The sequence below is a fragment of the Anabrus simplex genome, chromosome 13 (assembly GCF_040414725.1).
Source record: "Anabrus simplex isolate iqAnaSimp1 chromosome 13, ASM4041472v1, whole genome shotgun sequence".
In the NCBI taxonomy this organism is placed as follows: domain Eukaryota; kingdom Metazoa; phylum Arthropoda; class Insecta; order Orthoptera; family Tettigoniidae; genus Anabrus; species Anabrus simplex.
In genome coordinates, this window is record NC_090277.1 from 100,658,763 (window position 1) to 100,674,090 (window position 15,328).

General features: G+C 39.4%; 1 protein-coding gene across 7 annotated transcripts in view; it reads right to left on the reverse strand.

The window, feature by feature from the left end:
- The window catches only part of LOC136884672 (THAP domain-containing protein 1 B), a 163,505-nt gene that overhangs the window by 48,165 nt on the left and 100,012 nt on the right, over positions 1-15,328 (reverse strand). For 5 of the 7 annotated variants that reach the window (XM_068230121.1, XM_067156934.2, XM_067156933.2 and 2 more), the window contains one exon: positions 5,484-5,566. In XM_068230121.1, coding sequence (XP_068086222.1) covers positions 5,484-5,566 — 83 coding nt within the window. Of the gene's footprint in view, positions 1-5,483; positions 5,567-8,403; positions 8,775-9,397; positions 10,144-15,328 lie in introns of those variants that run through there. The other 2 variants (XM_067156929.2, XM_067156936.2) reach the window with 2 other exon arrangements.

A 15,328-nucleotide genomic window follows, 5' to 3' on the forward strand; every position in this document is an offset into this window, starting at 1 on the left:
AAATAAATTTCAGTTATTTGTGTAAATACCATAAAGTGAAGCAATAAAAGTTGTGTTTTGTAAATTTCAACCTTGGTTACAACAGTTTCCCCATTTAACAAATCATCGGCTCGGTTAAAACGTTTACGCTTCTTTGTGGTACAATTAAAAGACGCAGTTTTAAGGCCTGCAGCCTTCGATGAATTAAAAACAAACTCAAAACCCATGCATAGTCCCAAGAGTAGGATATAAAAAGTCGACCTTCGGCAGAGCCCTGATATACCGAAGGCAAGGCTATATACTCTAGAGGGCGCCCGGTTTCTGGAGGGGGGTCGCTAGGAACTACTCCCCCGGTAGCCATGCATCACCTCGCCAAGACCCGAAACTTGTGGTTGGAGTGGGCCGCTAAGAACTACTCTCCCAGTAGCCATGAAACACCTCGCCACGACCCGAAACTTGCGATTGAGTGAGGATGAAACCTCCATACTAACCTATTCTACCCGAGGCAAAGAGATTGGCTAGACAGGAAGAGGAATGAAATTTAAAAATGTGAAAATAGAAGGATAGAAACAGTTATGAAATCTAAAGAGCACAAACACCTCTCGGGCAACTCGGGGGACACCTTGTTAGTCTGGCCCTACACCAAGACCAATCCAGCATGGGTAACCCTGAGCTGGCACAGCCCTCGGGATCGACAAGCACACGAGCCCCCACACCGACGTCAAGGTCTTGGTGTCCCTAGAGGGGGCCTTAACACATGGGTGATGGGCCCCGAGAAATCTCGTAGTACGCTCGCCAGCGGTAGGTGACGGGCCCCGAGAAATCTCGGTTTTATTCACGACATTGTTTTCGGTCATCCTGTGACATCTCTTGACCATATTATTGAACTATTTCGGACGTGCACATTGAGTAGAATAAATCGTAGATGTATATCTGCCACTTTTCTTTTATTCACGGCCTCTTTTATTGTTTGATTTAGTTTCGAAACGTCGACTTTCTTTCTGCCGGTTCAGTCAATGACAAGATGGAGCGCCCGCGGAATACGGTGTTAGCTGACGCCGATATTTTATAAGAATTATATACCGATGATCGTTAGTCTAATGAATTAGTGGAAACTGAATGTGAGAGTGATAGTGGAAGTGATATTCAAGCCTCTACATGCCGTAATTTACCTAGCGTACTTATTTATTCAAGTGATTCTGACGACGACAACGATGTAAACAGTAATGATGTGTTAGGAATTGACGCTGAAGATGGTTTTGTAAAGGCAGATCCACTACCTACTAGGGGCATTGGAGAGTACCCATAGCAACTTTAAAGATAAAATATTGACTGGTTTAATATTTATTTACATTTTTATAATCAAGTGCACCCTAGTATGCTTAGTAGAAAAATGTCCGGTCCACAGGGTATGTGACAAGCTCAAGCATCCGGTCAGCAATGTGTTAACTATGGACTCCAAAGACAGTCACGAAAGACCTCCAAGGCCGAACTTCTCCAGCAGTCTATCATAGTGAAACAGGAAACAACCGAAAGACACGCGACTTCTACAGCAGTCGACCGGCTATGAGGCATGGCTCCAGCACGACTGCTACAGCAGTCCACTGGGTACACGGCACAACTACTACCCAACTGCTACAACAGTTGACCGGAGTGAAAGGGTTAACAGATCTTCAGCCGTGACGTGGGAAATTTAGCATAAGAAGTAATAGAACTACATAGGTAACCATCCCCTATGTAACACTTATCAGAGAGAAAAAAATGGAAGGGATCCACCACTTCAGAAATGCAGGTATCGGCCAAAGATAGGGTAGGGCCATGAAGGGCGTGAAAACGAAAGACTCCGTAGACCTCAAGTGCTCTAATACCATCGGGGTTGGAACAGAACAAGAGTTGACCAAGGGAGGTCGAATAGGATAGATGGCAAGTAAATGGAAACTATGCCTGGATTCAGCTAAGGGCCCCGTGATCGCCAACCCTTGCTAAAAAGTTCAGAGCCCCTGGAGACCCTTTTAGTTGTCTCTTACAACAGGCACGGGATACCGTGAGTGTTATTCTACCGCTCCCACCCACAGGCATTGCTGGATAAGAAAGTCAACAAATGCAGGAAATGGGAAGAAATATATGATAAAGATGAATACTGGTAGTAAAAGATTAGTGACATAGGATAACCACAAAACATGTTTTCAAGTTTGTCCACCACGTCATTTTTCATTGGTGAATATCTTTAATTATTCACTACAACAGGGGACTTGTCAGCAAATATGGAAAATGGCCATAGTTTGCCCATTTCCGAAAACAAGACTGGCAAAGGACATCGGTGACTATCGGCCGATTAACATCTTATGCACATTGTCAAAAATGTTAGAATTCATAGTTCACAAGCAAATTACCAACTATCTTACTCAACACAATTTCCTCGACATCCACCAGTCCGGCTTTAGACAGAGACACAGCACTTGCAGTGCATTAACACAAATTTGACTGATGACATAAGGCAAGCTATGGACAACAAACAAGCAACAGTTCTAGCATTACTGGACTTTACTGTTGACAGAGACATACTTATATCCAAATGAAATAGTTTAAATTTCTCCGCGAGTGCAACCCCAGTGGATCAGTTCCTATCCCACCAGCCGCCGGCAGTGTTTACTTAACAACAACAATGAATATTCAAATTTGCGTACTGTTGACATTAGGAATAGAACAAGTATCTGTATTGGGACCCCTACTTTTCTCTTTGTATATAAATGGCACAGCTTCCAGATTAGAACACTGTAAATACCACTTACACGCAGACGAATACAGATATATATACACAGCAAACCTGAAAAGCCACAAAGGGGACAAGACCAAAAGAATTATGCTCACTGAAAGCAGGGAATAGTATGGCATGGCTTTATGTTGGAAAGTTGCATGAGACAACTACTTGATATCATACCTTAGAGATAATGGGATTGATGATGTAAAATGTGAAAAGTCAGAAACCAAGAGAACAAATGTTGCATTCAAGATTGGTTTCTCATTAAATGACCTTCAACAAGTCAACAAACCTGAGTTTTGGCCTGAACGAGTGACTGTTCGACGCTATAATTTTCGTCGCTTACAAGACAACGGTATCCATGTTCAATCCAGACCCAATACACACAACTATTCAGGGACTAAAATTAGTAAACAAAAACGCAGCACAAATAAAATGTATGACATGGAATATTGAAGGCTTAAGAAATGCTGCAAAAAATGTTCCTACGGACCCATTTAATAGATATGATGTAATAACCTTGACGGAAACCTTTCTGACATCTGACTGGCCAGCGCTCAACCTCTATGCCATACACAGTTCCGCGGAACAAGGTAATGCAGGTCGTCCTCGAGGGGGCATATCCTATTTTTGAGTCCAAGAATGGCACAATTTTCTATAATTTACAAGACTAGCAATGTATTAGAATTGAGGACAATACGTGGAATCTTCATGGGGGTTTATTTTCAACCAGAACTTCAAGAGGAAGAAGTAATTGATACCCTCTGCAGGGCAATAACAATGGTTCCTAAAACAGAACACATAATGAGAGTCCTAAGTGTCTCAAAATATTCCCAGATAAGATTGGTATATGAGATGGCACGGGAACTGTTCTTCATCGAGGAATTGAGATAAGAAATTGCATTACCGTGTACACAGCAAAGCTTTGCACTATTACAGACTCTGTATGAAAAGAAGAGGAATATTCCTATAGAATTCTACGTCACTCCACAGAAGCTATGACATCTAATGAATGGAAAAGCACTTTCACTATTGCGACTTATGATGTGGTAACAGCCACAAGAACTGAACATGCATACGATTACCCGCTTTGCAGTACATGGATTTCACTTCAAGCTGTGTACAAATATAAAATTCCACAACCCAACCTCTGATTGCAAGTGTAAATGGTGTGGGGGACAGTGTGATAGATATCACACTCTAGTGTGTAATAAAAGGACTATCTCAATAAGGCAACTTTGTAGTAATAGTAGAATTGCATTAATATGTACCACGCACATTGTGCGCTTTCTATTTAATAAATAAAATACACTCAGAAACACTTTACCTGAATGAAGACTTGATGACCATAGATATACGGGCCAAAAATTATGGATTAAAATTACACCCATCAAAATCCCAGCCAATAATTATTGGTTTCCCTAAATTACAGCACTTTGCAAACTCAATCGAACAACGTTACCATAGTTGTCCATACATGGTACTCCCATACAGTATAGCCAAAATGTAAGAAATCTTGGTATAACATTTGACGAACATCTGTCCTGGTCTGCCCAAACTATATCTGTGTGTAGAAAAATATACGGAACAATACACTAAATTCAAATTCACTTTCCCTTTTAAACTAAAGAAAATTCTTGTTGAATGACTCGCATTACCTCATTCTGATTATTGCAATATAGTTTACAACAACCTAGGAGTAGAATGGGGAAGGAAATCACAGTGTGCTCAGAATGCTTGTGTAAGATTTATCTGCGGACTTCTTTACGCTGACCATGTCACACCGTCTTACACACGGCTCGGGTGGCTTCGCCTGCTAGAGCAACGCACACTTCATACACTTTGCCTTTTGCATAATATTCTTAAAAGTTCTCAAACAGCCTATCGCCATGATCGCATCAAGCTCCTCTCCACAGATCATAACAAAAATACCCAATCCTGCAACACCCTGTGTTTATCCCTGCCTGTACACAGAACAGCAATCTACATGAAATCATTCACTGTTACCGCTGCCCAACAATGGAATCTCTTACCAGTGGACGTCAGAAGAATGTCCAGCAGGTCAGCTTTTAAACATGCCTGTGTCAAAATACTAGGTAAACATGCATGAATCATCAAGTTATGACCTGAAAACATCTACTCCTATCGCCTCTTCATCATTATTTCCCTCTTCCTTTCACATATATTCTTGTTCTTCTTCTTCCTAATCCTTCTCTTCAACTCTCAATTTAAGGCAATATCTCAGTATACTGTAGAAATGTATACATTTTCTAAACTTTCTCTTAAGTAGTAGTAATAGTACTCATTATTAATATATTTTAATGTACTCTACGTATGATGTGTATTATATAGACGATATTTGTTTTTTACGTGTGATTACTTTCATTAATACTATTACTGTTAATATTGTTATCATATTATTGTCATCAGTAATTATCATTAACAGTGTTCTAGGTTAAGACTGGTTAAGTGTAAGAAAGGGAGTAGGCCTATATCCCTAACTTTGCCAGAATAAATAAAAACATTATTATCTTCCCTTTCTACTGCTCCCTTTTTCTACAATGCCCTGTCATTGTGTTAATCATACTGTGTGTTCCTATTCATGGTCTCGCCTTTCTACATAGACCTATGGCTTGATTTCTCTTTAGAAAATTTGTCATACAGCATTGTTTTTCTAGCTCATTTACATAACTAATTCTAATCATATTAAATTTCAATAATAGCTATGGAGCAAACCACTTACCACTCTCAAACTTTCTTGAGAGTAATCTGGCGGCTCACACGTGACAGTCACCCTCTCCACCATTCTGCTGGTTCCATTAGGACCTAGAAAAAAATACAGTTGCATGAGCTAAAATATGAGACATATCAATACTAAAAAGCAATTATGACAGGCAGGTCGCAGTGAGAGTAAAGAAAGTACATAAGAACCTTGTTTATTCAGTCCTCTTTAGTCCAGATTTGTGGTTTATCCAGATTGCTTTTTTATTTACTGAATGATTATTTTTGTATTTCTTTTTTACAAAAAATATGCATGCCCTTTGAAAAACATTGTACTATACAGATGAAAATATACAGTTGTTATGTTCGCACCTCAAGTATCATAGAGATCGCCAGTCTCAATGCTTCAAGCTACCGTTACCAAGGTCAATGTGGATCTGTTCCTCACATTGATAAGATGCAATGCATTCTTCTTTTGTTCCCAAGTTCTGAGTGTGCGTGAGTGATTGGCATTGAAGTTAACGATAGTGGTTATTTTGATAGGCAAAATCTTCTAGGCACTAAACAGAATACACAAAGGAGAACTGCTGAAAAAACATAGCTGAAAAATATGGTGTAGGGACTTCAACAACTTTGTCGGACTGGAAGAAGTGCCAAAAAGAGATTTAATTACTTGTGGCATGACGACCGATGACGAAATTATCGCTGCCTGTGATACAGAGGGGGCAGTGAGGGTGAATTGAAAATGAAAGCGAGTGGCATTTTAGGGGAAGAAGTTAATGCCTCATGTGGAGGCACCAGCACAACTGGAAAAATGAATGGTTTACCTAGAATGTCAGATGGAAACGACTCCAGCAAACTGGTGAAATGAATTAAAATCAAAAACCTTACAGCTGTCAATGCATTTATTATGTTGTCAAAGAATGACGCTTGATTATAAGGACAGGTTCTGTCTCTTAATATGAGACATCCTCAGCTTAGAAATACATAAAAACATGCCTTTAAAAAAGGCTTTTTATCAATTCATTATATGTTTTAATTAATGTCTTTTGTCAATTTTATGTATTACTAAACTGATGATGTCTCGTATTAAGAAACGAAACATGTTCTTATAAACAACTGGCATTCTTTGACAATATAATAAGTCCACTGAAATGTGGAAGGTTCTCGATTTTAATTAAATAGCATCAATGTGGATACTTAATAATGTTCATCAATTGTGATGTTGGTAAACGTTTACACGATTGTGCTGCTCTCAAATGTTAGACAAATTCAGAAGAAAGGAAACATTTTAGTAAACAGAAGAGAGAACAGCAAGTACTGTATTGAGTTCATGTGCCAAAAAAGTGGTTTCTTTTTCTTGTTAGTCAGAGATTTGTATAGATCAGTAGCTTACATTCATTAGTTTGTTTCGGGATTATCTGGATTTTTGATAATCCAGATTACCTCCAGTTCCATTTAGTCTGGATAAATGAGGTTCTTGTGTAGTTATATAAGGCTGTAACCGATCATCTTAGCTGTTCACAGTAAACAGGGATCATTTACTGAAAGGCATAAAATGACAGGTGGGAAACTAGCAAAATAAAATGTAGTAAGCAGTTTGGCCTAGACCGACTACTTGCCCTTAATGGTAAACCATGCTAAGAGCTTGCACTCCAATATCTTGGAGCTTGAAAAGATATGAGTATGATATAAAACTTAGCATTTAAAGGCTAACGAGATGTCAGTAGGACTGAACGTCAGGTTGGAGATATAAAAGCTTGGAACAGGTAGATCATTTCATGACAGTAGGTTCTTAGGATATGTATTCAGTAGAATTTCATCTTGCACTGAACAGCCTTAATATCATTACAGTATAAGGAAGATTAAAATATTGAAATGTAATCTGGAATTGCTTTTAAAGCAGAGATATGTCCATTGCAAAAGCCAGGGATCCACCAACCTGCCCCCAGAAGCACATTTACATTTATAACAGAAATAAATGTTGCACGTTATAGGAATCAATTCCCCAAGGGAACCTGAAATATGACCCCAATGAGTAATTTTAAAATAGGCCCCTACCAATATAATTGGTCCATTATTGTCCATTGGTTGAGCACCTACTTGAACTGCTATTGCCAGACATGTAATGGGAAAACAACGGGAAACTACCTCACTCCTCATTTCCCTAGTATGCCTCTTCAGTGACGCCTAGGCTGTCTATGATAGCCTTTGGTGGAACTGTGGAGGATCAGACCAGCCTTCGGGCTGAATACCCAACATACATAATGGGAAATGACTTAATTCCCAGGAATCAACTCTCTCAGAGTTGGTTACCAACCCACGCAAAATAAAAACACAAGTATAAAAAAGCCATACAGGAAACAATATTGCATACAGAACAGTATTTTTGCTATGAAAATCCAGCATAAGTGATTGATTTTGTCTTTCACCACTAATGTAGAATGCGCTGCCGGACCCTAACCTATCCAAACGAAGATGAAACAAGGCTCCCAGTCCCCTCGAGAGAGACTTTTGCTAAACACCCCTGTCCCCACAGAGGTTTGGGAAACCATGGTTAAAAAGACTCTGAAGAGAAATGTTAGAAATGGTTCAAGCAATGTACAACAACTTAGCGAGTACTGACCCCAGTTGGAAAGACAGAATGGTTTAGGAATAACACTCGACTAAGATGGGAGTGGTTTATTATGGTAAAGGACAAAATTGTGAAGGAAACAAAGGAAGCCTATGGAGATAAAGAGATGAAGATACTGCTATCTACAGATGACAAGCAGATTATAGCGGATGTAGTCGTTACATACAAATGGAAAGGTTAGCACAGGATAGGGTGCCACGGAGTCTCTATCAATCCAGTCTACGGACTGATGACTTAAAACATTTTGCACTAGCCTAGCTTTATATAAAAACAAAATCTCTGACAGAAAATTGCCTGTAGGCCCTACCTTCATTATTGGATGTTGAACAGCTTGCACCAGGATACTGAAAATCATAAGCAGCTTCAACTCTTTCGCGTTTTTCAGGTGCAGCTGGTACTATTTTAGGAATTTTTCTTCGGGGATTCATGGCTTTAATCACACTGTAACTGGGATACTTGGGGAACAATGATGGAACAACACCTTTTTTTAGTCTCCTAAGTTTGCTTTCTAATGGAAAATAATAATCGTCGTCTTTGAAATGAAGGCTACAAACAACAGAAGAAGGAGAATTACTATTTGGTACAAAGTTGGCGCGAGAAATCGCACTGAGCCACTCTTCAGATTGGTCCTGGTCTACAGGAAATTGGTGAAATGATAGTAACCCTCTACTCCTTTTCCTGTCCGAAGTACAGAAAGGCACACAACAATACATGATCGAATATTTGTAAAGTTCGTTTAAGGAAACCAAGTAACTACCTAAACTACATACAGTAATTTAAAAAATCGAATTAGCGCATAAAGGAGAATTACTGTTTAGGACGAAGTTATCCGCCAGAAATCTCTCAAGCCACGTGCGCTTTGTTTGCAGGAAATTCATGAAATGGTACGGGTCCCTTTGCTCCTTTTTTCCTGTTCCAAGTTTGGTACAAAGAAAGGCAGGTTACAAGGCACACATCACATATTCGAAAATTTGCAAACACAGTTAAAAGAAAAACAAATTACTACACTACACACAAAAAACGACTAGCGCACAACTATCAACTCGCAATAACCAACACCTTACAATGAACGCATAAGCAACAACAAAATACATCTCAAATACGAAAATTACTGTGCACACAACACAGCGTGTCAGCAGCGTTGGCGTTCAGTGCCCCAACGGCATTACGGAGAAACTTTCCAATTACAGGTTAATGCTAGACCTCACATGCAACATTTAGATTCAAGGCCGTTGATAAAGGAATTAGCTGGAGCGACGCAAGAACTCGGTCGAGAAACAAAAACTGCCGCGAACAGTTACCTGTAATATGAATGATTCCCTGGAGTATCTTCCTTCGTAACTTTTTCCGTAAAAGTTCTCTTCTTCCAGTTAATGTCATTTTTCGATGCCTTGGATTTGGAGATCCATTGCTCTCGAATTGTAATTCTTTTAATTCCACTGGTATGTCCTGTGTGTTTTTTGTTTTGTTTTACGGCAGTCTTCTCCAACAGATAAGCACGCAACCTATCAAAAATCGTGGGCAAGGAACCAGCTTTTAATTTCGGTCTATCATGATGGAACGTCTTTACTTCACCATCGGTATTCTTATACGAGACTTCTAGTTCTAAGCAGTCTGGGTCAAAATGTTTAATACACACAACAGCTGATTCTGAAGGAGTCCAGTATTTTCGAGGGATATTTTGCACCCATTGTTTGAGTAATAACTGCTCTTTCGGGAAACTAAAACATTGTACATACTCGCGTATCACACCATTTAAGGCATAATTACTGTTACAGCCCGGTACACAACACTTTCGCACCATTTTAATAGCAAGGCGAGAAATAAATGCAGTCACGCACGATTTGGCCGGCGTGACCACGTAAGAGACAGAATAAAGTCAGAACATCTGAAAGTCGCTGATAAACAATGGCAGTGACCTAACCAAACCGCATGCAAAACAAATGGGCCTACCAGGACCGGGCCATAACAGCAAGGAGAATAAGCATAACACCGCGAATGCACACGGCCACCACCTATCGGAGCAGGCCTGAACTGAAGCTACAGGCGCGTGATTTGAATCTTATTCCACGTAGGGTTTGAACTGTGCCCCAACCCCTCGCGTTCTAACCCATACCCCTACCCCCTTACAACTGCAACTACTCTCTACACTGGCATACCAGAATTTGCTCATAGACCTTCAGAGAAATATGGCTGGAGTTCAATCAATCAATACTGATCTGCATTTAGGGCAGATTCCCTATCTGTTGCTTTCCTAGCCTTTTCCTAAATGATTTCAAAGAAATTGGAAATTTATTGAACATCTCCCTTGGTAAGTTATTCCAATCCCTAACTCCCCTTCCTGTAAATGAATATTTGCCCCAGTTTGTCCTCCTGAATTCCAACTTTATCTTCATATTGTGATCTTTCCTACTTTTATTAACGCCATTCAAACTTATTCATCTACTAATGTCATTCCACGCCATCTCTCCGCTGACAGACGCTATGTTAAACAGCAAATGGAAAAAGCCTGGATATGAACGTAGACATGTAATGACGCGATTTGCTGTTCATGGATTTTACCGCCGGATATGCAGCAGAGCCAAGTACCATGAACCAAACGAATTACAGTGTTAATGCAAATTGTGTAGGAAAAGCTGTGAGAGGTACCACGCAATGTCATGCTGGAAAGATTAGTGTCACTGACTAAATTCTGCCTCGATGAAAATGAGAATAAAATGATTTTCTTTGCACATTGTGCGAATCTTTTCTAATAATAAAAAAATAATAATAATTAGGGGGTGGATTTCTATGACAAGTCATACTTTCTCCTTAACATTATATCATGAAGTCTTGTAATTTCAATACATTTCCAAGCATGATAATTAAAACTAAACAGGTTTCATTGGGCATATAAATGAATATTTAGGCTTTTTTAAAGTTTGGTGACATATTTTTAACAAAATTTCATAACGACATATTTGAATTTTGTTTTTTAAGAAAGAGTAAGCTCTAGAAATTATCTTTCAGAATAGACTGGAATATACTTCTACTGAAGAACCATTGAAAAGTAATGTCTGGAATGTTTCTAGCAAGTAAGAGCTATTGTTTGCTGGTTGGGTCAATTCCTGGAAACCAGACTATTGTTTTCACCGAAGCACAGGCAATTCTGCAGTTATTTGTCTGCAGATTTCCAGGAATTTTGTCCAAGTGATTTAACTCTATTCAAGTATGCTCCCGTTACATCATGTCATGTCAAAAGCTTTTCTTTCTAAAAGACAATCAGTGACATGAGGAGAGGATTCTCATTCAACAACCTTAAGATGCATGTGGTCATTAATCGCAACTACCCTGACTATGGAGACTAGATCAGATACAAAAGCTTAATTCAAATACCACATATTTTGTGTATAACATAAAACTGACTGAATATTGAACAGTAAAAGTAACTTAAGTGTTCATGTCTTCCACAGAGTCCATCATTGCCTATGAGTATGCAGTGTAACTATTCAGCATTATAGTTAATTTTTAGGTTAAGGATTTTTGAAGAATTAAAACTATTTTCACTCTACATTAATTGCAGCCTGTAGCAATCATAATAAAAGTGCTTTTGTATGTAATATAGAGGCTATTCATTAAGTTATGTTTTGAATTTTATACGTCATATATTAATGTGTTTTAGGTCATAAATACATAATATATTTCATACATTTTTAGGTCATAGAAATCTACGCCATACTTATAATAATATATACATAAAACCTACAACATTTGTACTGTAGTGTATTAATGTTGGTTTTCCCGCAATTTGATTTATTTACTTGTTTCCTTTCCTTCACCCCTTTTGATTGCTGAAGTACTTCTCTGAGTGTACATGGCATGAGGCACTGAAATTAGCTCTTTAACTCATCTTTATTTTCTTTCTTGAGCTTTTCTCAATTTTGTGGGGTTGGCCATGTGGGTTTGGACTAATTTTACAGCCAGATGCCTTTCCTGTTGAAGGGATATATTTACTAGTAGCCTACGTGTTTTAATGGTGGCTGGTAGTGTGATCAGCTGTGTGTAGAAGAAGAGTGCATTAGAATGAATACCGACTCCCCGAGCCAGAGGAAATAACAATCGAACCCAGGGCCCTATAAACACTAGGCCACGATGCTGACCATGCAACCAAGGAGAATGATAGCCCTTTTTTTTTTTTTTTTCATTTTCTAGTACTGCATTATTTTTGCCAGGAAAATAAGAGAGTCTTAGTTACTAATCCACAGAAGTCACCATGGAAGAGAATCTAGGAAAAGACTGAGCATACGTTAAGTGCGAAGGGCAATCCCTTATTTCAGATTAACAAGAGAAATAGAACTGAAAATGAATCCTCATATTAAGATTAACTCAGAGATCAGTCCTCTTTTAACACTATAACCCCACCTCAGTGCAAATAGTATAAGGATATTATACTATACAGAAAATCAATAAGAAACATTATGAAATCATAAACAAACATAGAAAGGAAGACAAAAAGAATTCCATAAGTGGTAGCAAAATGACCATTCAGAAAACATTCATGTGTTGAGGGATTTTCAGGGATTCAGAGAAAAATTAAAATAAAATAAGATCTTAGGAGATTCTGTTGCTATATTCAATTGATTATCCATTAAATTAACAAGTAAACATTTGCGTCAAAATTTCTAGTAAAGGTATGTGAATAGACTTTTTTTTTTTGGCAATAGTACAGCATAACTAATGTTAGGTTGAGTTGATACCAATTCGGGACAAAAATGAGATTTATAAGTTACTAGCTGATGTACCCATGCTTCGCTACGGGATTCTCAGAAAGACTGTGGTTTTCCTAACTTAAGTCAGTATAGGTTATTGCAAAAACATCAGTAGGAATATAGCAATTAAAAGCAATGTTTACCATATAAAATACTCGATCAAATGAAAAACTGCGCATTTTCTCACTTTTAACGAACAGTACTATGGTGCCGATCTAACAGTCCAAAGTTCCAGAGCTGGAAAGACCAGGCCGCAGACAGCCGTGAACACTTCTCTGCCATTATTCCGTTAAATTTGCACACTTCTCATTCCAATCACTGCCTCAGAGTAGGGATTGAATAGCTCGAATGCTATGATGAACCAGTGTGTTACGTACCAGTAGTATCGGAAAATTTATGAAACAGAGAAATGGCACGCTAAAGAAGAAAGTTACCTAACTCCCCAGCTACTTCCCGCCAATATTTAGGCAGACTGTTACACACGTACGACTGGGCGAGTTGGCCGCGTGGTTAGGGGCAAGCAGCTGTGAGCTTGCATCCGGGAGATAGAGGATTCGAACCCCACTGTCGGCAGCCTTGAAGATGTTATTCTGTGGGTTCCCTTTTTCACACCAGGCAAATGCCGGGGCAATACCTTAATTAAGGCCAAGGCCGTTTCCTTCACACTCATAACCCTTTCCTAACCCATCGTCGCCGTAAGACCTAACTATGTCGGTGCGACGTAAAGTAAATTTTTAAAAAATACTCGGTACGCAGCAGTAATTCTATCTATCGGAGGTGTTATTTTTTGCCTTTTCAATGTCAATGAATGTCGTCTCCATATCATTCCCACACTCCCATTGCTTTCCATTAGTTGTCTCATAATGATAATGGGCTCTATTGTTGACCTTCCACTTCTGAAATCAAACTGATTTTCAACCCTCAACCTTATCCTACTTTCCAGTATCCTCTCCATTATCTTAAAAACATGGGATATTAGAGTAATTCCCCTGTAGTTCTTCAATACTTTCTTATTGCCTTTCTTGAAAATTGGGATGATTATTCTTTTTTGCCAATCCTCAGGGACCTCCCAGACAATCCTGAGAATGTCCAATAACTGACCATTTTTATTGGTAATAATCCTGAGAACTCGATATGTCCACTGCAGGCCTACAGCTCCAGCAAGTACTCTGCAAATAACCTCAGCCTTTGTGGGCGAGGTTAACTTCCGAAAGTTAACCAGGGGAACCTGACCCCTACAGAGCGCATCCCCAAGTAGCGGATAGGTGGCTCCTACAGTATGTACGGCTAGTTGAAATACCAAACACAACCCGCAGACCAACAGGTAGCCCAATTCCTGGGGGCTTTAAAATACTGGGACACCCTCTCTCCAGGGGTCATAAATATGGAGGGCCCCTGCCCTGGGTTATGGGTGAAGTCCTCAATGGCATCTACAGCGGAGAAGATGAACTTCAGTACGGTGGAGATGGTGGAAGGTGCAAACCTGTAACGTCTGTACTCCAGAGGAGCAGCTACAAAAGGCATCTGTCTTCTTATTAGGCCTAAGTTTGAATCTGGCAGTAGGTATGCCTTTGGGTGTGGCGAGCCCATCGAAACAATAGCCTATATGGATAAAGCAAATATGGTGCCTCGGAAAAGGTTAGGGCGTCCCCTGCTAAAAGTGACGCGCAGCTCTTTGGGTGCTGGGAGAACTGTGAGAATACTCTTATATAATGAATTAATTAATTATTAAACCAATAGAAAATTTCTTATTCATAAATGTGACAAAAAATGTAATTCTTATAACAGGAATCTTGCTAATTTACACCTTCAACTTTGAACTCTTAATACATATTTCTAATCTGTATCTCACTGAAAGCAGACTTCAAGAAGTAAGGCAATGCATCCTTTACTAAGTAGAGGGAATTCCTACCTATGTTCATAATCATAAGAACCCAAAATTACAATGAACTCTTCTGAGACTGTTTATCATTGCATTCAAAAGTTTACAACACTAAAACGCTTCACCATCATTACTACTGTCCTTGTAACACTAATATTAGTACCTCGACTCTGTGCGGAGTGACTGTCTTTTGTTTACTTTTCGCTGCTTTCTTGTGGAGGGCGTGGTCAGGGCGGTCAACCTCTCTAGTTAAGAAGTAGTTAGGCTAGGGATTGACAAGACCATTGATTTGGGCCAAGCAAAGGGGGTCTGGAGGCGTAACCCCCCAGGAGAGAGCCACCACAAAGTGGCATCAGGCCCCTAGATTCCTATGGAAACACTACTGGCCTGGACAAGATCACTGATCTGGATTGGTTAGGGTAGGGGTGGAGAAGAGCAGTAATTCGGGGACAAGCACAAAAAGAGTCGCACAGCAGCTATTCTGTTACAGGGTACAGCAAGAGGGAACACCACTTTGTGGAATATTTTGCCGAATCCCTGTTCAAAAGATCCTTCCCCCTAGAACAGAGAGCACACGAATTCCTTATCACCACTGCAGCACT